Consider the following 27,185-nt stretch of genomic DNA (forward strand, 5'->3'; position numbering starts at 1 on the left):
GTGATGCGTTTCGGCCTTACGCAGAGGCCTTAGTCATATGCTTAGCTTGTATGACTAAGGCCTCTGTGTAAGGCCGAAACGCGTCACTTGTACCACATTTGTTTGTGATGTTCCACAAGGCATGTGAATAAATCTCAATATTCCTCGAGTTTCTGCGCTGGACCTCCACTTCTTTTCTTGCTCCGCGTTTGTCCACGCCCGGTCCGTGTCGCACCTGGGGTGAGCTGAAGCACTGCAATTGCTTTTGCTGTTTCTTTGAGGATTATTAAATATCACAAGATTTTATTGGGTAATCCTTTTTTAAAAATGATTTATTTATTTTTACCTCTATTTTTTTTAGTTTGGCTATATTTATATTAACTGACAGAAACCACAAGAGTTCTGTTGTTTTGTTTGTCTTTTATAACTAAGATTTAGATTATTGTTCTCTGCATAATTGTTACATTTTTATCAGCATAATATCTGTCTACTTTTTGAAACTATTTTACTCACTTATATTTATAGACAAACTATCTTAACTACCCCGATAGTCCTTAAAGGGGTACTCCATTGCTAGACATCTTATCCCCTATCCATAGGGGATAAGATGTCTAACAGTGAAGTACCCCTTTAATAACCAGTCTATCTTGTTCCCTCCATATCATATATCCTCTTCAGTGCATGTGTCACGATGCCGGCTGGCAGGTAGTGGATCCTCTGTGCCAGAGAGGGATTGGCGTGGACCGTGCTAGTGGATCGGTTCTAAGTCACTACTGGTTTTCACCAGAGCCCGCCGCAAAGCGGGATGGTCTTGCTGCGGCGGTAGTGACCAGGTCGTATCCACTAGCAACGGCTCACCTCTCTGGCTGCTGAAGATAGGCGCGGTACAAGGGAGTAGACAGAAGCAAGGTCGGACGTAGCAGAAGGTCGGGGCAGGCAGCAAGGATCGTAGTCAGGGGCACTGGAACACACAAGGCTAGGAACACAGGTGGTCTGGAACACAGGCTAGGAACACACAAGGAAACGCTTTCACTGGCACGATGGCAACAAGATCCGGCAAGGGAGTGCAGGGGAAGTGAGGTGATATAGGGAAGTGCACAGGTGAACACACTAATTGGAATCACTGCGCCAATCAGCGGCGCAGTGGCCCTTTAAATCGCAAGGACCCGGCGCGCGCGCGCCCTAGGGAGCGGGGCCGCGCGCGCCGGGACAGGACCGAGGGAGAGCGAGTCAGGTACGGGAGGCGGGGTGCGCATCGCGAGCGGGCGCTACCCGCATCGCGAATCGCATCCCGGCTGGAAGCGGAATCGCAGCGCCCCGGGTCAGTGGATCTGACCGGAGCGCTGCAGTGGGGAGAGTGTAGCGAGCGCTCCGGGGAGGAGCGGGGACCCGGAGCGCTCGGCGTAACAGTACCCCCCCCCCCTTGGGTCTCCCCCTCTTCTTAGAGCCTGAGAACCTGAGGAGCAGACTTTTGTCTAGGATGTTGTCCTCAGGTTCCCAGGATCTCTCTTCAGGACCACAACCCTCCCAATCCACTAAAAAAAAGGTTTTCCCTCTGACCTTTTTAGAAGCTAGGATCTCTTTGACGGAGAAGATGTCCGAGGAGCCGGAAACAGGAGTGGGAGGAACAGATTTGGGAGAGAAACGGTTGATGATGAGTGGTTTAAGAAGAGAAACGTGAAAGGCATTAGGGATACGAAGAGAAGGAGGAAGAAGAAGTTTGTAAGAGACAGGATTAATCTGACACAAAATTTTGAAAGGACCAAGATAGCGTGGTCCCAACTTGTAGCTAGGGACACGGAAGCGGACATATTTAGCGGAGAGCCATACCTTGTCTCCAGGGGAAAAAATGGGAGGAGCTCTTCTTTTCTTATCCGCGAACTTCTTCATGCGTGATGAAGCCTGTAAGAGAGAATTTTGGGTCTCTCTCCATATGATGGAAAGGTCACGAGAAATTTCATCCACAGCGGGCAGACCAGAGGGCAAGGGGGTAGGGAGGGGGGGAGAGGGTGACGGCCGTACACCACGAAAAATGGGGATTTGGAGGAAGATTCAGAGACTCTGAAGTTATATGAGAATTCGGCCCATGGAAGGAGATCTGCCCAGTCATCCTGGCGGGAGGAAACAAAATGTCGTAAATAATCACCCAAGACCTGGTTAATTCTTTCTACTTGTCCATTGGATTGGGGATGATATGCAGAAGAAAAATTTAATTTAATCTTGAGTTGTTTACAGAGAGCCTTCCAGAATTTAGACACGAATTGGACGCCTCTATCCGAGACGATCTGCGTAGGCAACCCGTGAAGACGAAAAATGTGTACAAAAAATTGTTTAGCCAACTGAGGCGCTGAAGGAAGACCAGGAAGAGGGATGAAATGTGCCATTTTGGAGAATCGATCAACGACCACCCAAATAACAGTGTTGCCACGGGAAGGGGGTAAATCAGTAATAAAATCCATACCAATCAGAGACCAAGGCTGTTCGGGGACAGGCAGGGGATGAAGAAAACCAGCGGGCTTCTGGCGAGGAGTCTTATCCCGGGCACAGATAGTGCAGGCTCGCACAAAGTCCACAACATCCGTCTCCAGAGTCGGCCACCAATAGAAGCGGGAGATGAGTTGCACAGATTTCTTGATGCCCACATGACCTGCGAGATGGGAGGAGTGACCCCACTTGAGGATTCCGAGGCGTTGGCGTGGAGAAACAAAGGTCTTTCCTGGAGGAGTTTGCCTGATGGAGGCTGGAGAAGTGGAGATCAGGCAGTCAGGTGGAATGATGTGTTGCGGAGAGAGTTCAACTTCTGAGGCATCCGAGGAACGAGAGAGAGCATCGGCCCTAATGTTCTTATCGGCAGGCCGAAAGTGAATTTCAAAATTAAATCGGGCAAAGAACAGAGACCACCGGGCCTGGCGAGGATTCAGCCGTTGGGCAGACTGGAGGTAGGAGAGGTTCTTGTGATCGGTGTAAATAATAACTGGAAATCTTGATCCCTCCAGCAGATGCCTCCATTCCTCAAGTGCTAATTTGATGGCTAGAAGCTCTCGATCCCCGATGGAGTAGTTCCTCTCCGCCGGAGAGAAGGTCCTAGAAAAAAAAACACAAGTGACAGCATGCCCGGAAGAATTTTTTTGTAGAAGAACAGCTCCAGCTCCCACTGAGGAGGCATCAACCTCCAATAGGAAGGGTTTGGAAGGGTCAGGTCTGGAGAGCACGGGAGCCGAAGAAAAGGCAGACTTGAGTCGTTTAAAGGCGTCTTCCGCTTGAGGAGGCCAAGACTTGGGATCGGCATTTTTTTTGGTTAAAGCCACGATAGGCGCCACAACGGTAGAAAAATGTGGAATAAATTGCCTGTAATAATTGGCGAACCCCAAAAAGCGTTGGATAGCACGGAGTCCGGAGGGGCGTGGCCAATCTAAGACGGCAGAGAGTTTGTCTGGATCCATTTGTAGTCCCTGGCCAGAGACCAAGTATCCTAGAAAAGGAAGAGATTGGCATTCAAACAGACATTTCTCAATTTTGGCATAGAGTTGATTGTCACGAAGTCTCTGAAGAACCATACGGACATGCTGGCGGTGTTCTTCTAGATTGGCAGAAAAAATTAGGATATCGTCCAGATATACAACAACACAGGAGTATAAAAGATCACGAAAAATTTCATTAACAAAGTCTTGGAAGACAGCAGGGGCGTTGCACAGGCCAAAGGGCATGACCAGATACTCAAAGTGTCCATCTCTGGTGTTAAATGCCGTTTTCCACTCATCCCCCTCTCTGATGCGGATGAGGTTATAAGCACCTCTTAAGTCCAGTTTAGTAAAGATGTGGGCACCTTGGAGGCGATCAAAGAGTTCAGAGATGAGGGGTAGGGGGTAGCGGTTCTTAACCGTGATTTTATTAAGACCGCGGTAGTCAATGCAAGGACGTAGGGAGCCATCTTTTTTGGACACAAAGAAAAATCCGGCTCCGGCAGGAGAGGAGGATTTACGGATAAAGCCCTTTTTTAAATTTTCCTGGACGTATTCAGACATGGCAAGAGTCTCTGGGGCAGAGAGAGGATAAATTCTGCCCCGGGGTGGAGTAGTGCCCGGGAGGAGGTCGATAGGACAATCATAAGGCCTGTGAGGAGGTAGAGTCTCAGCTTGTTTTTTGCAGAAAACATCCGCGAAGTCCATATAGGCCTTAGGGAGGCCGGTTACTGGAGGAACCACAGAGTCACGGCAAGGGTTACTGGGAACCGGTTTTAGACAGTCCTTGGAACAAGAGGGCCCCCAACTCTTGATCTCCCCAGTGGACCAATCCAGGGTTGGGGAATGAAGTTGAAGCCAGGGAAGTCCAAGGAGAATCTTCGAAGTGCAATTGGGGAGGACCAAAAGTTCAATCCTCTCGTGATGAGATCCGATGCTCATTAGAAGGGGCTCCGTGCGGAAACGTATGGTACAGTCCAATCTTTCATTGTTTACACAATTGATGTAAAGGGGTCTGGCGAGACTGGTCACTGGGATGTTGAACCTGTTGACGAGAGAGGCCAAAATAAAATTTCCTGCAGATCCAGAGTCCAAGAAGGCCACAGTAGAGAAGGAGAAGGCCGAGGCAGACATCCGCACAGGCACAGTAAGACGTGGAGAAGCAGAGTAGACATCAAGGACTCAAGGAAACCTATCCTGCACTGGACAGTTCCTGACCTGGACAGAAGTGTCATCAGAGAGCACTGTGGTCAGACAGAAAAGAAATTCAAAAAGAAAAGTACTTCTTGTGGAGCATTTAGCAGATGAAAAGTACTGGAAAGGTAAAGATTTTTTTAAATAGAAGTAATTTACAAATCTAGAAATAAAAAACAGGTGCCAGCAGTAAGATGAAGTTAAAACATTGACATGGAAAGTCTCAATGACATGTGCAGCTTGATAAAACCCAGGAAACGCTCTGCATGACGTGTTTCAGGTCATGTGACATTTCTTCAGATGTATGATAGGTGGTGGAGAGGTGTGAATTTATATAGGACTGAAGGAAACAGGTGCGCTGAAAGAGCATGAGGGATTAACCCTATGTATTCCAAAGCCTATTTAGCCTGTCCACTAAAAATGATGTCTATGACATAACACTGTACACAGTAGCAAAATCATAGAATGTAAGCTCAAAAGAAAAAAACTAAAACAAAGCATATAATAAACAAAAAATACAAAAAGGAAAAACAATAATAAGCAATGCATATAGTAGCAAAAAAAACACAACTAATAATGCAATATGACCATGGGGCTAAAACGTATGCATTGACTATATCCAAAAAACTCTATTATGAAGGATTCTGATACGATCCCCTCCCCATCAGGTAAATGAACAATTTCAATGCCATAAAACTGAAAGTCCGAGACATCACCAGAATGTACTGTTCTGAAATGTTTAGAAACATTAGAAGAATTAGCATGTATTGTACCATATACCGCTCTCAAGTGTTCCTGTAGCCTTTTTATCAGTGGTCTTTTTGTGATGCTGATGTAGGAGATGTTACAACTTTTGCAGCATATCCTATATACGACATATGCAGAATGGCAATTAATAAACTGGTGGACGGAAAAACTTTTAGACAAAATCATGTTAATGGTGGTAACTTTGACTGCATGTTCACATACAACACATCTCGTTTGGCCACACTTGAAGAAACCCCTTGTAGACAGCCAAGACGGAATTATGTGAAAATGGAAGGGCACTTGGGGATAAGAGATTGGCCAGGTTGGGGGCATGTCTACTGGAAAAATTACTTTAAGTTTAGGGTCCTGTAAGTTTAATATCAATAGCCTCTATTGCATAACCGATGACATACTATGTCAATCTCCATTGGATAGGCCTCCTAAGATGAGCAGTTTCTCCAAGCCCGAGCCAGCTCACCCACGGGGACAGCTAAAATTGTATGTTTGGGATAGCATGACTTGGCTCGGAGAATGGTGTTACCCGATGTGGGTTTCCTATATGTAGTAGTGTGAACACAACCCTCCTCTGCACGTAGCAGTATATCTAAGAATGGAAAAGTAGTCTTATGCCATGAATACGTGAAAAAAAAATTGTGTGGGTTAGTATTGATGTAAATTATAAAGGACGCCTCTTGTTCTGTATATTACCATATTACAATCATGTCATCCACGTACCTTCCATACCAAACAATATGGGGAAAAAATTGATTTAAGTCACAAAAGATATATTGCATTTCCCACCAGTGAACAAAAATATTTGCCACTGATGGGAAGGACTTAGCCCGGAAGGACTCGGTTTTTCTCCCACTTCAATGTTTACAACACTATTCTGGACATTAACAAGTTTATCAGAACTCTCACTTTAAAGAAACACTTTGATTTAATGGACACTGACAACTCCAACGGGACTCAACATTTGGGCACTGAAGTTGCCCTCAGTGCATCGCTAACCACTTTTTCTTCTTTTCAGGAACAAAAAGCTTTATGTGATCTTATGTCCCTTGTTTTTGAAACATGGCGATGGGATCAGGCCAGATCCAGGTCCCCATGTTTCAAAACCAAAAATCCTGATTTATCGATCAACTCCAGAAGTCCTTACATGGACACATTCCAAGATCTGGTCATGAAGGAGTTAATCAAGTTAAAACAAAATAATATCAACTCTAAGGTAGACAACCTTACAAAGTCTGAAAGAATAGCTCTCAAGGAGCTGAGGGATAATACTTATTGGACTATACGGCTGCAGACAAGGTAGGGGTTGTCATTTGCATGGAGCTGTATTGTTCGTTAAATAAAGAAATATTAAGTGATAATAAAACTTACACTCCCATTGCCTTCAATCCCACAGCTCTGTTCAGCAAAGACCTAGAAATGGTGCTGCGGGAAGGTCTTAACCTCAGCGTCATTTCTCAAAAAGAGTTTGATTACATGTTGGTTCAGAACCCAATCACTTCCATTTTCCGCTCGTTGCCAAAAATACATCATGACCGACTCCCAACACCTATGTATCCCATAGTGGCAGGGATCGGTTCCTTAAAAAAAACCCTCTGTGAGTGGGTTGACTCCATTCTACAGCCACTTGTCTCCTCATGTCCCAGCCATATAAAGGACATGCAACATTTACTGTCCATTATGGACAACATAAAATGGCATCCCTCTTATTCATGGCTATATTGCTCCCTCACTCTTTATCTTTTAGAGCAGTCTCAGACATCATGCACACTATTTCAGCATAAAGTAACAATTTATGTAAATTTTCCTTGGAGGCATTATCTTATGTTTTGTCCCATTATTTCCTTAGTTTTCAGGAACAATTTTACGTCCAATGTAAGGGAGCTTCAAGAGGGCTAAGTCCTCCCCATCAGTGGCAAATACTTTTGTTCACTGGTGGGAAATGCAATATATCTTTTGTGACTTAAATCCATTTTTTCCCAATATTGTTTGGCACAGAAGGTATGTGGATGACATGATTGTAATCTGGTAATCCACAGAACAGGAGGCATCATCCTTTATCAATTACATCAATACTAACCCACACAATTTATTTTTCACTTATTCATGGCACAAGACTACTGTTCCGTTCTTAGATATACTGCTACGTGCAGATGAGGGTTGTGTTCTACTACATATAGGAAACCCCCCTCAGGCAACACCATTCTCCGATCTGGAAAAACTTCTCATCTGAGGAGGCCTATCCAATGGAGATTGACAGAGTATGTCATCGGTTACGCAATAGAGGCTATCAGTCTTGGTCCCTAAATAAAGCCAAACGTAGGGTAAGCTTAAGTCCAGAAGAGATCTTCTTACCATCAAATCTTCACATTCTCCCTCCTCAGCCTCTATCTCCAAAACATCCTTTGTGACTTCTTACAGCTTGGAATTTAACAAGATCAAAAATGTCATCACCAATTTTTTACCATTCCTTCAACAGGACCCTGTATTAAAAAGTTCTTACAGCTTGGATTTAATTTTTCCAGTAGACGTGCCCCCAACCTGGCCAATCTCTTATCCCCAAGTGCCCTTCCATTTTCACATAATTCCAATGCTCGCTCGTCTTGGCTGTCTACGAGGGGTTTCTTCAAGTGCGGCCAAACAAGATGTGTTGTTTGTGAACATGCAGTCAAAACTTCCACCATTAACATGACTTTGTCTAAAACATTTACCGTCCACCAGTTTATTAATTTCCATTCTGCATATGTCGTATATAGGATATGCTGCAAAAGTTGTAACATCTCCTACATCGGCATCACAAAAAGACCACTGAAAAAAACACTTGAGAGGGGTATATGGTACAATACATGCTAATTCTTCTAATGTTTCTAAACATTTCAGAACAGTATATTCTGGTGATGTCTCGGACTTTCAGTTTTATGGCATTGGAATTGTTCATTTACCTGATAGGGGAGGGGATGGTATCAGAATCCTTCAAAATTGAGAAGTTTTTTTGATATATTCACTGCATACTTTTCAGCCCCATGGTCTTAATTTAAGATCCAATGTTATATTGCATTATTAGTTGTATTTTTGATTACTAGATGCATTGTTTATTATTGTTTTTCATTTTTGTATTTTTTGTTCATTATACTGTATGCTTTGTTTTAGTTTTTTCTTTTGAGCTTACATTCTATGATTTTGCTACTGTGTACAGTGTTATATCATAGACATGATTTTTAGTGGACAGGGTAAATAGGCTTTGGAATACATAGGGTTAATCCCTCATGCTCTTTCAGCGCACCCGTTTCCTTCAGCCCTATATAAATTCACACCTCTCCACCACCTATCATGCTTCTGAAGAATGGTCACATGACCTGAAAGGCATCATGCAGAGTGATTCCTGGGTTTTATCAAGCTGCACATGTCATTGAGACTTTCCATGTCGATGTTTAACTTGGATAAAATAAAGGAGAACTTCATCTTACCGCTGGCACCTGTTTTTCTATTTCTATTATTGGAGGCTCCACGCCGTGCGGAGGACTAGTAAGCTGACTGCACTCTGCACTTCATGAACTAATTTACAAATCTGCTTAACTTTCTGGCACCAGTTCATTTAAATAATTTAAAAAAAAAAAAGTTTTCCAGTGGAGTACCCCTTAAACTAACAGTGGCCTTACTTATATACATTAATTTTTGTTCAGGCAAACTAAAGTGATTTTATATACAGTATTTTGGAGTTTATTGCTGTATGTCATTATCAGGATATATCCAGAAAACAGCTTTTATCTACTGGACTAGACTGATCAAAGCTTCTAATACCTCAGATATGTTATGCAGATATTCTACAGCTGTCTGAAGAGTCTCTGAGCAGACTGGAAATGGCAACTTCTGTTTAACCATCTTGACAAATTCTTCCCAGTGGTGAAAGCGTACCTGGCAGAATATGAAGAGATATATGACGTAATGCAATCATAAAGGCTGGGTATGTGTATATATATATATATATATATATATATATATATATATATATATATATAATTTTAGATTTCTGCTGTAAATATGTTGAAAAAAATTTGTGTTTATTTTTGCAGCCCTGACACCACTTTCACAAACATTAGAAAAATTGGATGGGAAATCATATTAAATTAAATGTATTTACTATAAGGGTCTATTGCGATGTAGTGGTAAAGGTAATATTTATGCCACATGGCCAGGGCCGGCGTTAGGGCGGGGCAAACCAGGCAATTGCCTAGGGCCCCCATCCCCCAGGGGGCCCCCTGCTGGCTGCTCAGTAGTGGGGGGGGGGGGGCAACTGTTGTAAAGTGGCCGCAGCGTTGGCTTCTTGTTAAAGATTAGCAGTCCGGCCGCGGCCACTTTAAAACAGTGACCAGCTCAAGGCCCCGTGTCCGCAGGGGGCCCCCGTCACATTCGGGACATCCCTGTGTCCCGAAAAATCTTTTCAGGACACAAGGATGCCCCGTTTACCTCACAGCGGCCCCGCGTTAACTTTAAAAACGCTGGGGCCGTTGGGAGGAAGCGCACACAGTGACGTCACTGATGTCACGTACGTGCGCCCATAGCAACAGTACAGCGGAGCGGAGCAGTGAGGAGGTCGTGCGGGTATGGTAAGTGACCAGCGGTCATCTTCAGTGTCCCGACCGCCGCTCCTGGGATCTACTGCTATGGCCCATAGGCCATAGCAGTAGATCGTGACCCCAAAGCGGTGGTCAGAATACTCAAGTGGGGCAGTAAACAGGCATACAGCCTCCAGCCATACACTGTATATGGCTGAAGGCTGTATGTCTGTGGGGGAACATACTGCACCTAATGTGTGGGAACTACACTGCACCTAATGTGGGGGAACTACTGTATACTGCACCTAATATGGGGGAGCTACTGTATACTGCACCTAATGTGTGGGAACTACACTGCACCTAATGTGGGGGAACTACTGTATACTGCACCTAATGTGGGGGAGCTACTGTATACTGCACCTAATGTGTGGGAACTACACTGCACCTAATGTGGGGGAACTACTGTATACTGCACCTAATGTGGGGGAAATACTGTATACTGCACCTAATGTGGGGGAACTACTGTATACTGCACCTAATGAGGGGGAACTACTGTATACTGCACCTAATGTGGGGGAACTACTGTATACTGCACCTAATGTGTGGGAACTACTGTATACTGCACCTAATGTAGGGAATTATACTGCTCCTAATGTGGGGAACTATACTGCACCTAATGTGTGGGAACTACACTGCACCTAATGTGGGGGAACTACTGTATACTGCACCTAATGGTGGGGGAACTACTGTATACTGCATCTAATGGTGGGGGAACTACTGTATACTGCACCTAATGTGGGGGAACTACTGTACACTGCACCTAATGTGGGGGAACTACTGTATACTGCACCTAAGGTGGGGGAACTACTGTATACTGCACCTAATGGTGGAGGAACTACTGTATACTGCACCTAATGTGGGGGAACTACTGTATACTGCACTTAATGTGGGGGAACTACTGTATACTGTACCTAATGTGGGGGAACTACTGTATACTGCACCTAATGTGGGGGAACTACTGCATACTGCACCTAATGTGGGGGAATTATACTGCACCTAATGTGGGGGAACTATACTGCACTTAATGTGGGGGGAACTATACTGCACCTAATGTGGGGAATTATACTGCACCCAATGTGGGGGACTATACTGCACCTAATGTGGGGGAACTACACTGCACCTAATGTGGGGGAACTACACTGCACCTAATGTGGGGGAACTACACTGCACCTAATGTGGGGGAACTACTGCATACTGCACCTAATGTGATGGGAACTACTGTATACTGCACCTAATGTGGGGGAATTATACTGTACCTAATGTGGGGGAACTACACTGCACCTAATGTGGGGAATTATACTGCACCTAATGTGTGGGAACTACACTGCACCTAATGTGGAGGAGCTACTGTATACTGCACCTAATGTGGGGGAAATACTGTATACTGCACCTAATGTGGTGGAACTACTGTATACTGCACCTAATGTGGGGGAACTACTGTATACTGCACCTAATGTGGGGGAATTATACTGCACCTAATGTGGGGGAACTATACTGCACCCAATGTGGTGAATTATACTGCACCTAATGTGTGGGAACTACACTGCACCTAATGTGGGGGAACTACTGTATACTGCACCTAATGTGGGGGAACTACTGTATACTGCACCTAATGGGTGGGGGGGACTACTGTATACTGCACCTAATGGGGGGGGGAACTACTGTATACTGCACCTAATGTGGGGGAACTACTGTATACTGCACCTAATGTGGGGGAACTACTGTATACTGCACCTAATGTGGGGGAACTACTGTATACTGCACCTTATGTGGGGGAACTACTGTATACTGCACCTAATGTGGGAAAACTACTGTATACTGCACCTAATGTGGGGAACTACTGTATACTGCACCTAATGTGGGGAACTACTGTATACTGCACCTAATGTGGGGAATTATACTGCACCTAATGTGGGGAATTATACTGCACCTAATGCACCCCATGCAGTTAACCTAATGTGGGGAACTTCTGTATACTGCACCTAATGTGGGGAATTATACTGCACCTAATATGGGGAAACTACTGTATACTGCACCTAATGTGGGGAACTACTGTATACTGCACCTAATGTGGGGAATTATACTGCACCTAATGCACCCCATGCAGTTAACCTAATGTGGGGAACTACTGTATACTGCACCTAATGTGGGGAATTATACTGCACGTAATGGACCCCATTCGGTTTTTCTGGGAATTGCCATGGCTTTGCAGTTTTAAATAGCTTTACCGGTGTTAGCTGTGGAATCACATGGCAATAACTACACCACAATGGCTCTGCCTGTAGGGCTCTGTAAATGAATAGCTGCTGCAAGAAATGTTTGGAAGGTTTTATTTTTTATTTTTTTTTTATAATAAATTACACTACTGTCTGACAGAATACACAAACTACTGCATGTGCTACATTGTGTGTTCATTTGTTTTCAGAGATTAAGCAAATAAACAGGTGAATACAGAACAGAGATTTTATTTACTTGGTGAAGTTTTTGTGTTGAGTTTAGGTATTTCTAGATATTCAACAATGCCAGAAAAACATGTTGCAAAGATAAACCGCCACAAAAAAAAAGTATAGGTCAATAAAAAAATACAATAAAAAAATACAAGAAATATATAAAATAAAAATGTTTTTGGTATGTTAATGACACAACAGGGAAGAAGACATGAGTATAGTCAGATCATGGACTGGGAATGGTTTGCTGAATGAAAGGATTCTACACTAGATTGTGCTATTTACATATCAGAATAACAAGCACAAGATCTAGGATGTGTCCACATATAACCACTTACCTTCTGGGAGCGAAGATGTGAGATCTGCTCCATTATCTGCTGACATATCTCCGGAACAGCATCTTCTGTTGTGTCCTACAGTTAAACATAAAACTCCTTTTACTACATACTGTATATGCTCTCTATATAAAAATGATACATATAAAATAATAACTAGATCTTAGCTGTAGACTATATTTTGATTGCAGTTATTAGTAAACAGTAGCATGTTAAATCTTTAATGTCTATAAACTATTAGGATGGCAAAATTTGGGGGTGTCTGCTGCTTTAGAGGCGACCGCTGAAGGAATTGTGCTTGATCAGAAACGACTCTGCAGTCACCAGATCCTTACCATACACCTTACAAAAAAGTCGGCCATACCTGCTGCCTTCGGTGGAACAGAAGATGACAGATGATGATGGTGGAAAAAAAGGTCAGGCGTGTTGGATTGTCACTGCTCAATCCAACTGTTCTAAAAGGGATAAACCAGTGCCAGATGGGTCAAACTGTGGGCAAATATATATTTTTACATATACAGTAATATAACATCCAACACTCTTACTGTGATTAAGATTTTTAATCAGACTTGTTTATCATGACTTCAATTAACTAGACGTGTTTACTGGATTTTTGAAGGCAGACACCATCCCCTTTGTGGTTCAACAAAGTTTTAAGAGATTGCAAAGACGGAGGACCTTGCAGCATCATAGCAAAGCATTGATCAGTATTATCGGTGCTTCACTACCAGCAAATGATTTTTTTACACTTTAAAATGCTGCGATCAACCGGCTATGAAGCGTGCTCAGACCAGGAGCAGGCACAGCTCATATATTTATGCCCTGCATCCTCTAGGGGTTAAAGGGGTACTCTGCCCCTGGCATCTTATCCCCTATCCAAAGGATAGGGGATAAGATGTTAGATCGCCGCGGTCCCGCTGCTGGGGACCCCGGGGATCGCCGCTGCGGCACCCCGCCATCATTACTGCACAGAGCGAGATCGCTCTGTGCGTAATGACGGGCGATACAGGGGCGGGAGCAGCGTGACGTCATGGCTCCGCCCCTCATGACATCACGGCCCGTCCCCTTAATGCAAGTATATGGCAGGGGGCGTGACGACTGCCACGCCCCCTTCCCATAGACTTGTATTGACGGGGCGGGCCGTGACGTCACGAGGGGCGGAGCCATGACGTAACGATGCTCCGGCCCCTGTATTTCCCGTCATTACGTGCAGAGCGATCTCGCTCTGCGCAGTAATGATAGCGGGGTGCCCCTTTGGATAGGGGATAAGATGTCTAGGGGCGGAGTACCCCTTTAAGACTCTGGGCCCTGTTATTTTTATATCTTACAAGTTATCATTTTCTTATACATTGCTGTATAAGTGTATTGTTGAGTGATTCTTTATACCATGGCTCTCCACTATTCCTTCCTGTTATCACTCTGTGGAGCTCATAACTGCTACTTATTACTGTTTTCCTTTTTTGACAACTAAAATAATAAGAGAATTTTAAAACAAAAACAAAGGGAGAAAAGACTTTTCTGGACTAAAAAGCAATGAAAGAGGGAATGTAGAGTGGAAGAAGAGAATGAAAAGAGGAATGAAAGAGGAAATGTAGAATTAGGGTACGTTCACATTGCGTAATTCCCACGGAATTCCACAACGGAATTACGCGCAGTGAAGTTTAACATCAGTGTGAATGGGTCTCCCGCGAGACCCGTTTACACTGAGCAATTTCAGCAGTGGACAATTCCGCTGCTGAAATTGTTTTGCGCAAAGAAGGAACATGTTCATTCTTTGCACGGAAGTCCACGAGCTCTGCATAGCCATCAATGGTGAGAGCGCAGGGCTGCACGGTCCTACCACCGGCGGTGGCTGCCAAACTGAATCTTCTCTCACTGAATTCCGTGAACGGAGATTCAGCTTCAATTACGTAGTGTGAATGTACCCTAAAAGGAAAACACTGAAAATAGGAATGAGGAAATGTAGAGCAAAAGAAGAGAAGAAAGAAGAAATGAAGGGCCAAGAAGGAATAGATGGATTAATGGAGGTATAAGTCCTTTTTAGGGACTATTCACACGTACAGTATTCTGTGCAGATTTGATGCACAGGATTTCAAGCTGCGTTCAGTTTACATTGAAATCAAATCTGTGCAGAATACTGTACGTAGGAATAGCCTATTAGGGTGAAGAACAATATGTCTATAGGTATATTGTTGACATCAATATTTATAGAAGCTTGACAAAGACCCACACATGTAAAGATTTGAAACATTGCTATTTTATTTTGCTGGAATAAATTCTAACTCACGAAGTAAATGCTGGACTTATTCTGACATTTGGAAGTCTGCTGGGATTTTGTGCACCTGCTCAGTCCACGCATCTAACATGGCTAAGTGAAGTGGTCCGATCTCTTGGAACTCTTTTCATGAAATCAATATTTAAAGTACCGCTGCCTCATGATGGTGACTCTTTAAAGGAGATATCCAGTGCTGAAAAACTTATCCCCTATCCTAAGGACCCCGGCAGCCCACGGGATGGGAACATGTTGACCACCGCACGAAGCAGCAGCTGACACGCCCCCTCAATACAACTCTATGGCAGAGCCAGTGCGCTGCCTTCGGCAATCTCCGACTCTGCCATAGCGATTTATTGAGGGGGTATGTCAGCCGCCGTTTTGTGCAGTGGTCTACACCCGCTATCTGGCCAACGAGCCGGGGCCTCGTACAGGAGATGGTGGGGGGGCCCCAGTGGTTGGACCCCCAGCGATCTAAAACTTATCCCCTATCCTTAGGATAGGGGATACTTTTTTCAGCACTGGACTACGCCTTTATTCTTAAAGAGGTTTAACACAAACATAAATAGGTCTAAACTAGTACAAAAAATATATTTTATTCTGTTCTCTATGGCACCCCTGATGACTTTGAATGGACATAAAAAGACCAGCTATTTTTGGAGTATGAAAAAAAAAACTGCAGTGGACCAAAACAGAAAGAGACCATTTGATGGTTGATGCATTTGCAAAACTTTTCCAGGAAAAAAAAAAAACACTGTTACCTGCAAGACCTGTGAAACTGTCTTTGACAGAGGTTCTCTGATGGCATTCACATCATTTACATCTCTACAGTTTATTGAGAAAAACTGCATCAGGAAGCAGTTAAGTAACTCAGACTCTCTCATCTTCACATTTTTATAAAACTGTTCAGCTGTAAAAAATATAATCATTTTAAAATTCGCAGCTATTATTAATTTAAGGATTACAGTGGTCAACCCATTTTACCTGAAACCAATGAACAAAAGATTGGATCCCTACAGAGACACAACATTTTCAGTACTAAATATTTCTGAATAGGCTCATCACATAGTTAAATTATTTCATACATATGCTAAAAGGGGTCTCTATGTTAACGGGGGCCCCTTTGATATACATATGCCTTTTTAACATCCAAAGTCCCTTTCATACACATTTGAGAATTTTCCATCAAGATACAGTTATATTTTGCTATAGTTAGAAAAGTGTAGTTACTACACAGTTCTACACAGCAACAAATGTTTCTGTTTACATTTTGTAATGAATAAGAACTAGAAGATGTAACCAACTATGTTGCATATGTTTATTTAATAACATTTCCCATAGAAAGAAAAGAGTTATGAGTAACTTACACCGAATAGCCACCATATTAGAAAAAAACATCTAGACGCACTTTGAACCTCCTTTGACCTCCAAACCCACAGCATTATAGCAGATTCCAAAAATTTAGGAAATCATTCTGCAGGAATATTGGTCCATGTGGAAAAACCAGCTTCTCCCACATTACACCCTAATATTTGATTCCTGGTCGCACAGCTCTACTTGCATGGCTGCAGGAAAATTTGTTTTCCAGGTTCACACTTGCGTCATTTTCTTTAGCCTGAAGAAAGGTATTCATAACGGAAACATTGACTAAAGTTATATGCACATCCCAGTGTCATTGGCATATGCAAGATATATACTGAACCACTATGTAACTCACTCTTGGTGTGCCAATTCTTTATTATTCTCACATATAACTTGGTGGTAGTGAGGCAGACTCCTTGTGTCTGTCACCTGTACTATTTGTTACATATGTTGGAGAAGTGCTACCTGAAGTCTCTGAACATCTTCGTGTTCCTGAACCCAATCCATGATTATATGACCCTGAACCCAATCCATGATTATATGACCCTGAACCCAATCCATGATTATATGACCCTGAACCCAATCCATGATTATATGACCCTGAACCCAATCCATGATTATATGACCCTGAACCCAATCCATTATTATATAACCCTGAACCCAATCCATGATTATATGACCCTGAACCCAATCCATGATTATATGATCCTGAACCCAATCCATGATTATATGACCCTGAACCCAATCCATGATTATATGACCCTGAACCCAATCCATGATTATATGACCCTGAACCCAATCCATGATTCTACGACCCTGAACCCAATCCATGATTATATGACCCTGAACCCAATCCATGATTATATGACCCTGAACCCAATCCATGATTATATGAACCTGAACCCAATCCATGATTATATGACCCTTGCGACATAGAGCACAGTCCTGCACAGTGTCCTGCCATAGAGTAAACAGCTGCCATTAAGGCATGGATGGTCACCATACTTAGATAAGCCCTACTGTCCAAATAACCATCCACAGATATCAAGGTATACCATGGAAACATTCGGAACCAATACACCATCAGCCTAGACTATTAACACTTGACTGGAAGGGTTCATCAATGGAAGGATACATCTGACCAGGCAATAGTTTGCTTGGCTCCAGAGTCCTAGCATCAATGACCAGGCCTCATTCCAATAACTTGATTCACACAAGCCAACTCACAGAAAACATGCTGATTTTATTCTGCACTTCTGGATCACATGCATAGTTTCCATACAGGGATGCACCCACTGTGAAAGGCAGGGGTCTTTAATAATATAGCCATGTTCAACTATACAATTGATATTTTCAGCATTTAAAATTTCAGTTATAAAACTTCAGTAGATTGTAATGAAAAAACTGTTGAAATTTTTTTTTAGGACCATTCTTGCATTAAAAACTGCAGTTTACCAATCAAAAAATGTTTTTGGGCCATAATTGGATGAAAAAGAGTATGTCATTTAATTTTACGGCTGTAGAATTTACCACTGTAAAATGTACACTAATGGCCTTTAGTATTGCATTCAATACAACGCAACATCTTTTACAGACGAAAGAACAGGCAAAAATACATTGGGGGTCATATTCAAAACTCTTCGCATCAAAAATTTAGCATTTCGCACCAAAATTCTGGCGCAAAAAAGTTCACATCAGATACTCAAAGTGTTCAAAGAATTATCCATGGTTTACCCTAGTCCCAACAGTTTTGCAAAAGTGGGCGTGTCTATGTAGATTTCATGTTTACATAATATTTTCAAAGGGATGAGAGTCCATTTTACATATAAAATTTCACACCAGCTTTTTGCTAGTGTAGAAATCACAGAAATGATTGTAGTTTTCTTGTTTTAGATTTTTTTTTTCTTTAGTTTTTTTGGGGGGAAATGTGTTATTTAATCAATTATTGAAAAATAAATAATTATTATTTTAAAATGTTATAAAAAAAAAAATCTTTTTTTTTCATGGTCACTGCACCTGAACTTACATTTAAGCCCTAGAAATGTTTTATTTATACAGGTATCGCTTGTCTGGGCACTAGTAAATCATGTCAAATTTGGATTGAAAATCAGATATTTTGCACCAACCTCGGCAATTGTGGTGCCAAAAAATCCAATATGGTGGCAACAAAAAAAAATTGGCACCAAATTTGGAAATTTTTGCCATGAAATAACAAACAAAAGTGGCACGGAAATTAACTCTCACATATTTTCAAAGCAGCACTCGAGACCTTTGAAAATGTGAGGAGAAAAAAAGAAAGTGTAATTAATGTCCTTGGAACAGAAATTGCAGTCGTTTTTGAATATCTCCCCTCTCTATGAACACGACCGAAGGCTGGGTTTACACACTGTAGTTTAATTGCATTTTTGATAATCTTCAATATGAACAGGCTGCAAAACTGAAACAATAATTAGAATAGTCTGTGTATATTATGAAGCAACTACCTACCAATCCGGTTCAAAACGAAGACTGTAGAAAATTGCTTTATTGTTGCAAGTCTGTTTATATTTTAGGCAATCAAAAATGGATCAAAAAATGCAATTGAACTGTGTGAACAAAGCTTAAGGAAACAGGAAAATATTTACTTCCACTAACTTACCTATTAAGGTCCTGCTCTCATGTGGCAGAGTGTCTAAGTGACTTCCAATCAATATAACATGTGGCTTGGACTGAGAACTGCAAGTTATACTGAGAAATCGGAGCCAAAACATCAACTGGAAAACAAGTAAAAAATATTTAAAAAAACAGCAAATCATGGAAAGGAAAGAATGCAACTGGAAATTGCATGTGGACTCAATTTTAATGGTTTATATAAATAAGACTATGTGCAATAACACAGTTTTTAGGCTGTGAAATGTCCCACTAGATTCTATTGCATTCAAAGGCAAAGTAGCTCTTTACGGCCATAATTGTTATGGACAGGAATGTAAGTACCAATTACCTGGCAAAATGCAGCAGTATTTTAGTAGGAATGTTGTCACATAGTTTGAAAAGTATTTTGGGATTCAAACATCCCCAAAAAATATCCTAACAACCATTTTTTGGGCTATAGCTTTTACAGTAGCCCAAAGTACTGTATGTCCAGAAAGTAAAACGAAAGAGCCCAAAACATCCCAAATGCATAAAGGAGATCTCAACTGTCATTTACAGCCTGGTAAAATGGCCATTTTGAGGCTTTAAATGAACCTAATAAAATGGTGTGTGAACATAGCCTAAATGGGCCTTTAGTTATTATCTGTCACTTTAAGTACATTTAGTTAATGCAAGAGATCTAAGGAAGAAATCCCAGCACCAGCTGCTTCTTTTGAAATGCTCTAAAGGTTTATTCACATCAGATTATTACACGTAATACACGCATGGCACATTTCGGCTTGCTGCCTTTGTCATGCAACTGAGCAGTGATTGGTTGCTATGGGCAAAAATGTAGCTTTTTGTAAGTTTAGTAAATCTGGACCAATGAATGTAAACCAGATGGCCTCATACACAGTGGGTAAATGTTTTACATTTTTACGATAGTTCTCCAATAAGAATTCTCTTTTATTGATTTAAAGTGGATTTGATAGCATCAGTTACGAGACCACAACAAACTATCAGTCATTGCTAAAATAAGGGGCCAGGAATGCTTTTAATACTCAGTAGACCCCGCATTCTAGGGGCTTCCATTGGCCAGGAGCTTAAACAACACACCATTTTTCAGAGCTGTATGAAAATAAAAATAAAAGAAGATAAACGTGCTTACTCCAAGCCCCCCGCAGTGTTCCCAGTCCCCACTCACCCCCGCTACTTCATGTTGCCTGGTGATGCATTGTCCCTGCAGAAACTGCCCTGCTCAGCTAATCATTGGTTGGCTGAGCAGGCAGGTGAGTTTAAAGGATCATCACATGCTTGAAACAATCTTATTTTTCCACAATTTTGAAAGGGTGCCAATTATTTTGTCCAGACCATTTTTGGAGTTTGGGGTGACTTTATGTCCAATTTGCTTTTTTTCCTCCCTTTTTTGGTTTAGTTCCAATACACACAAAGAGAAGAAACATGTGTATAGCAAAACATGTGATACTGAAATATCTATATAGATAGATATATCCTTCAAAGAAGTCGCAGCACACCCAAACGGTATAAGGTGCAAAATAGTTGAGCTTTATTTGCCCATGTTTATACAACGTTTTGATGGTATCACACCATCTTTATCAAGCATGATGGTGTGATACCATCGAAACGTTGTATAAACATGGGTAAATAAAGCTCAACTATTTTGCACCTTATACCGTTTGGGTGTGCTGCGACTTCTTTGAAGGATATATCGATGGACGTGGTCTGCGACTGGGACCACAGTCATCGCTTGCACCCCTGCTTATCTCATCTGTACTCCTGAGGTTGTGCTGCCTACCTTGTGTTTGTGTATATAGATAGATAGATAGACAGATATGTATATACACACATATATGTAGAGAGGGAATAAAGAGAGAGAGAGGGGGGAATAAAGAGAGAGAGGGAATAAAGAGAGAGGGAATAAAGAGAGAGAGAGAGAGAGAGAGAGAGAGAGAGAGAGAGAAAGAGAGGGGGGATAAAGAGAGAGAGGGAATAAGGAGAGACAGAGAATAAAGAGAGAGGGAATAAAGAGAGGGAGAGAGAGAGGGGGGGAGGAATAAAGAGAGAGAGAAAAAGAGGGAATAAAGAGAGAGAGGGGGAATAAAGGAAGAGAGAGAGGGGGAATAAAGAGAGAGAGAGAGGGGGGGAAGAAAGAGAGAGAGGAAATAAAGAGAGAGAGAGAGAGAGGGAATAAAGAGAGAGAGAGGGAATAAAGAGAGAGAGGGAATAAAGAGAGAGAGAGGGAATAAAGAGAGAGAGAGGGAATAAAGAAAGAGAGAGAGGGAATAAAGAGAGAAAAAGAGAGAGAGAGAGAGGGAATAAAGAGACAGAGAGAGGGGGGAAGAAAGAGAGAGAGAGAGAGAGAGAGAGGGAATAAAGAGAGAGAGAGAGGGAATAAAGAAAGAGAGAGAGAGGGAATAAAGAGAGAGAGGGAATAAAGAGAGAGAGAGGGAGAATCTGGGAGGATCTTCATTGTTTCATACCTGTTCCAGCGCCTGCCTCTGTCCTCCATACATGTCACTCTCAATCCCTTCTAAACTAAACATCACACAATATAATGTATTGCGTCCACTAGTGCTGAGGAGTAAAGAGTGTGTAAAACAGTACTCCACTTGTCCTGCAAAATCCCAGATCACCAAAGATGTTCCTAATGAAAGAACAAAAACATTAAAAACAACATATGTGTTACGCCGAGCGCTCCGGGTCCCCGTTCCTCCCCGGAGCGCTCGCCTCATCCTCGTTGCTGCAGCGCCCCGGTCAGATCCACTGACCGGGTGCGCTGCGGTACCGCCTCCAGCCGGGATGCGATTCGCGATGCGGGTGGCGCCCGCTCGCGATGCGCACCCCGGCCCCCGTACCTGACTCGCTCTCCGTCGGTCCTGTCCCGGCGCGCGCGGCCCCGCTCCCTAGGGCGCGCGCGCGCCGGGTCTCTGCGATTTAAAGGGCCACTGCGCCGCTGATTGGCGCAGTGGTTCTAATTAGTGTGTTCACCTGTGCACTCCCTATTTATACCTCACTTCCCCTGCACTCCCTCGCCGGATCTTGTTGCCCTTGTGCCTAGTGAAAGCGTTCCCTTGTTTGTTCCTAGCCTGTGTTCCAGACCTCCTGCCGTTGCCCCTGACTACGATCCTTGCTGCCTGCCCCGACCTTCTGCTACGTCCGACCTTGCTTCTGTCTACTCCCTTGTACCGCGCCTATCTTCAGCAGTCAGAGAGGTTGAGCCGTTGCTAGTGGATACGACCTGGTCACTACCGCCGCAGCAAGACCATCCCGCTTTGCGGCGGGCTCTGGTGAAAACCAGTAGTGACTTAGAACCGGTCCACTAGCACGGTCCACGCCAATCCCTCTCTGGCACAGAGGATCCACCTCCTGCCAGCCGGCATCGTGACAATATGGTAATTCTTAAATTCTATAGATACCTTTAAAGCGGGGCCCTTGCACACTAAGGAAATTTCACGCAGAGATTTTGTGTGCAGCAGGCGCCGATGGAAGTGGCGCTAATGTCTGAGCGGACTTTAAAGGAGATATGCAGTGGAACATTTTTATGTCCCCCTGGGCTGCAAAAACAAAAAAAATCAAACATTAACTCACTTCCGACATTGCCCCATTGCTCTGGTATCGGCGTCCCCTTCCTCTGCTGCTGTTCGGCTCCGTGCTTCTTAGGCTCGGAACGTCACACTGCGGTCAACGTTTCGCCGGCCACAGCAATTTCCCGCCTCGGCCGGTGATAGGCTGAGCGCACTGCCATATAAGGAGCTCAGGCTGCATCATGTTGAGACTATGGCTGACATTTATCATTGTCTTTAGACAGTTTTTTGTGCTTATTTACGTCTTTTCTGCACCTTTTGGTTTACACATTTCTGCTGATTTTGAGTTGTAATCCACTGATTTTGGCAATACACATGATATGGAAGGGTTTTATGAACTGTGCCTTTTTGTGAAAAGGCGCAAAAAAGGCGCAAAGCCACTGAAAAGTCTCTAAAACTACACCCACTTAGACTTAGCTTAGCTTTTTGGTGTATGTGAAGAGAGAAATTTCAGAAAATGTGTCCTCCACAAAATTTATCAAATGCTCTGTGACCATTTAATAAATTTGGTGCTCCTACATATTATCAGCACACAAAAAAAAGGTGTAGAAAAATGCTTCACTTACACCTACAATGATAAATGCCGGCCTATGACTTTTTTTTTATGAAATCTTGGAGGTTCTCTCCTATAGGAATCTAAGGGAGAGAAAAAAAATGCCATTAAAAAGGCATGTGGGTTTTGCATTGGCTTTTTTTTTTTTTTTTGTCTGGTGTTTTTTCTTTTTTTTTTCTTTTTAATTACACGGGAACAGGAAAAACTGCCAAAGGAGAAAAAACAGTTTTCACACACAGGCAAAAATGTCAGAAAATCGCAAATTCCTAGGTTTTTTATCCCAAACAAAAAAATTGCTGGCAAAAAAAACTATTGGAAACCCAACCTAATAAGTACAAAGGAAGGAAATGAAATGCTTTTCAAAGGTGTCCATAGCCTTAAGATTAAGGTAATGATAATAACAATGACAACCATAAGGATTTATATACGACAACTCACCTTCCAAAACAGCCTTGGAACATGCCACTCCTTTGGTGGAAGACGGATTGCTAGGAATAAGGTAATATTGCAGTATGGCCAGAGGCCCTGTCTGGTAAGTAAAGAATGGCATATGAACAATTATCATGTTAAAAGTGAACACACATTTAAATAGTTATATATATCATAACAAATTGGCTAATCTTAGAACACTGAATAATGTTATTTTGTACTGGTTCTGCATAACAGCTTATTTTTGTACAAACCTACCTACGATTTGTTTTCTGTTTCCCAATACTTTTGCACCAATCTGGAACAGTTTTTGAGTATTGCAGAGCAGTCAAAGACTGAAGATGGAGAATGAAGATTATGCTAGAATAATCCCCCATCCCCATAAGTGGTTGCATCGACAGAATGCCTAAAGGTAAGGGCACTGCCCTTGGTCCCTGGGTACACACACCAACCACTGCCCACCCAGCCCAAATCCTATTCTTTCAGCCTCCTCTCTTTTGTCAGGTCATGGCACTTGACTGGACGCAGTCCCTCTTCCCCACCATATCAGGGGGAGGCTCTCTCTAACCCACAGTTGCTAAGTGCTATCCTATGGCATACTAAACTAGCTAAGCACCGCTGCCATGACAGTGCCAATACTATGCTGTTCTCATGATTTACTTGCTCCCTCTACATAGCATCTACTACTGTTTTTCATCACGCTGCTTGTTACTATAACAAAGGGGACAAAAGTAAAGAGGAGATAACATGGGTGTCACGATTCGGCTTCCAGGTAGTGGATCCTCTGTGTCAGCGAGGGATTGGCGTGGACCGTGCTAGTGGACCGGTTCTAAGAGGCTACTGGTTTTCACCAGAGCCCGCCGCAAAGCGGGATGGTCTTGCTGCGGCAGTAGCAACCAGGTCGTATCCACTAGCAACGGCTCTACCTCGCTGACTGCTGAGAAGGCGTGGGACAGAAGGACTAGGCAGAGGCAAGGTCAGACGTAGCAGAAGGTCGGGGGCAGGCGGCAAGGTTCGTAGTCAGGATGGGTAGCAGAAGTTCAGGTACACAGGCTTTGGACACACTAAACGCTTTCACTGGCACAAGGCAACAAGATCCGGCAAGGGAGTGCAGGGGAAGTGAACAGATATAGTCTGGGAGCAGATGGAAGCCAATTAAGCTAATTGGGCCAGGCACCAATCATTGGTGCACTGGCCCTTTAAGTCTCAGAGAGCTGGCGCGCGCGCGCCCTAGAGAGCGGAGCCGCGCGCGCCAGCACATGACAGCAGGGGACCGGGACGGGTAAGTGACCTGGGATGCGACTCGCGAGCGGGCGCATCCCGCTGTGCGAATCGCATCCCCGACGGCCATGACAGTGCAGCGCTCCCGGTCAGCGGGACTGACCGGGGCGCTGCAGGGAGAAAGACGCCGTGAGCGCTCCGGGGAGGAGCGGGGACCCGGAGCGCTAGGCGTAACAGTACCCCCCCCCCTTAGGTCTCCCCTTTTTTTTGTCCGGTAACTGCCTCCCCTGGGATGAGGACACCGGGAAAGAATGGAGGGTTTCCTCAACGGCAGGCAGTACAGCAGGAGTTGGAATGGGGAGGGAGGGCAGAGGGTGAAGCTTGGCACGGGGCAGGGAGACACAAGGACGGGAGCCATGAGGAGGCACAGAGGCTTGCCTGACGGGACTGGGAGGGGGGGAGAGGCACTTCCTGTGGCAGGCAGAGTCCCAGTTCTTGATCTCCCCGGTGGTCCAATCAAGGGTGGGAGAATGAAGCCGGAGCCAGGGCAGACCGAGGAGGACCTCAGAGGTACAGTTGGGGAGAACGAAGAGCTCAATCCTTTCGTGGTGGGGTCCAATAGACATCAGGAGGGGTTCTGTGCGGTAACGCACGGTGCAATCCAATCTGGCTCCGTTGACCGTGGAAATGTAGAGCGGCTTGACGAGACGGGTCACCGGGATGCTGAATTTATTCACAAAGGACTCCAAAATAAAATTTCCAGAGGCACCAGAGTCCAAGCAGGCCACGGCTGAGAGGGAGGAGTTGGCTGAAGGAGAAATCCGCACGGGCACCGTGAGACGTGGAGAAGCAGACTTAGAACCAAGAGACGCCACACCCACGTGAGCTGGGTGCGTGCGTGCGTTTCCCAGACGTGGAGGACGGATAGGGCAATCCACCAAGAAATGCTCGGTACTGGCACAATAAAGACAGAGATTTTCTTCCCTACGGCGATTCCTCTCTTCCTGGGTCAGGCGAGACCGATCCACTTGCATGGCCTCCTCGGCGGGAGGCCCAGGCGTAGATTGCAACGGATGCTGTGGGAGAGGTGCCCAGAGATCTAAGTCTTTTTCCTGGCGGAGCTCTTGGTGTCGCTCAGAAAAACGCATGTCAATGCGGGTAGCCAAATGGATGAGTTCTTGCAGGTTGGCAGGAATCTCTCGTGCGGCCAGCACATCCTTGATGCGACTGGATAGGCCTTTTTTAAAGGTCGCGCAGAGAGCCTCGTTATTCCATGATAACTCGGAAGCAAGAGTACGAAATTGGATGGCGTACTCGCCCACTGAAGAATTACCCTGGACCAGGTTCAGCAGGGCAGTCTCGGCAGAAGAAGCTCGGGCTGGCTCCTCGAAGACACTCCGGACTTCAGCGAAGGACTGGACTGTGGCTGTGGCAGGATCATTGCGGTCCCAGAGCGGTGTGGCCCAAGACAAGGCCTTTCCTGAAAGAAGGCTTACTACGAACGCCACCTTAGACCGTTCTGTAGGAAACAAGTCCGACAACATCTCCATATGCAGGGAACACTGAGACAAAAATCCACGGCAGAGTTTAGAGTCCCCATCAAATTTGTCCGGCAGGGACAAGCGGAGGTTAGGAGCGGCCACTCGCTGCGGAGGAGGTGCAGGAGCTGGCGGAGGAGATGGTTGCTGCTGTAGCAGAGGCAGAAGTTGCTGTAACATGGCGGTCAACTGCGACAGCTGCTGTCCTTGTTGGGCAATCTGCTGCGATTGCTGAGCGACCACCGTGGGAAGATCAGCGAGACTTGGCAGCGGCACCTCAGCGGGATCCATGGCCGGATCTACTGTCACGATTCGGCTTCCAGGTAGTGGATCCTCTGTGTCAGCGAGGGATTGGCGTGGACCGTGCTAGTGGACCGGTTCAAAGAGGCTACTGGTTTTCACCAGAGCCCGCCGCAAAGCGGGATGGTCTTGCTGCGGCAGTAGCAACCAGGTCGTATCCACTAGCAACGGCTCTACCTCGCTGACTGCTGAGAAGGCGTGGGACAGAAGGACTAGGCAGAGGCAAGGTCAGACGTAGCAGAAGGTCGGGGGCAGGCGGCAAGGTTCGTAGTCAGGATGGGTAGCAGAAGTTCAGGTACACAGGCTTTGGACACACTAAACGCTTTCACTGGCACAAGGCAACAAGATCCGGCAAGGGAGTGCAGGGGAAGTGAACAGATATAGTCTGGGAGCAGATGGAAGCCAATTAAGCTAATTGGGCCAGGCACCAATCATTGGTGCACTGGCCCTTTAAGTCTCAGAGAGCTGGCGCGCGCGCGCCCTAGAGAGCGGAGCCGCGCGCGC

The 27,185-nt window shown here is 44.4% G+C and overlaps 1 protein-coding gene across 1 annotated transcript in view; it reads right to left on the reverse strand.

Moving 5' to 3' along the window:
* LOC130367427 (uncharacterized) overlaps positions 1 to 27,185 on the reverse strand; it is a 66,952-nt gene that overhangs the window by 9,667 nt on the left and 30,100 nt on the right. Inside the window, exons 8-13 of the mRNA XM_056569844.1 lie at positions 23,632 to 23,722; positions 21,537 to 21,700; positions 19,064 to 19,178; positions 15,825 to 15,973; positions 12,795 to 12,869; positions 9,195 to 9,308 (exon numbers count right to left, since the gene is read on the reverse strand). Of these exons, the coding sequence (XP_056425819.1) occupies positions 9,195 to 9,308; positions 12,795 to 12,869; positions 15,825 to 15,973; positions 19,064 to 19,178; positions 21,537 to 21,700; positions 23,632 to 23,722 (708 nt within the window). The remainder of the gene's footprint in view (positions 1 to 9,194; positions 9,309 to 12,794; positions 12,870 to 15,824; positions 15,974 to 19,063; positions 19,179 to 21,536; positions 21,701 to 23,631; positions 23,723 to 27,185) is intronic.

The sequence above is a fragment of the Hyla sarda genome, chromosome 4, assembly GCF_029499605.1.
Source record: "Hyla sarda isolate aHylSar1 chromosome 4, aHylSar1.hap1, whole genome shotgun sequence".
Classification (NCBI taxonomy): domain Eukaryota; kingdom Metazoa; phylum Chordata; class Amphibia; order Anura; family Hylidae; genus Hyla; species Hyla sarda.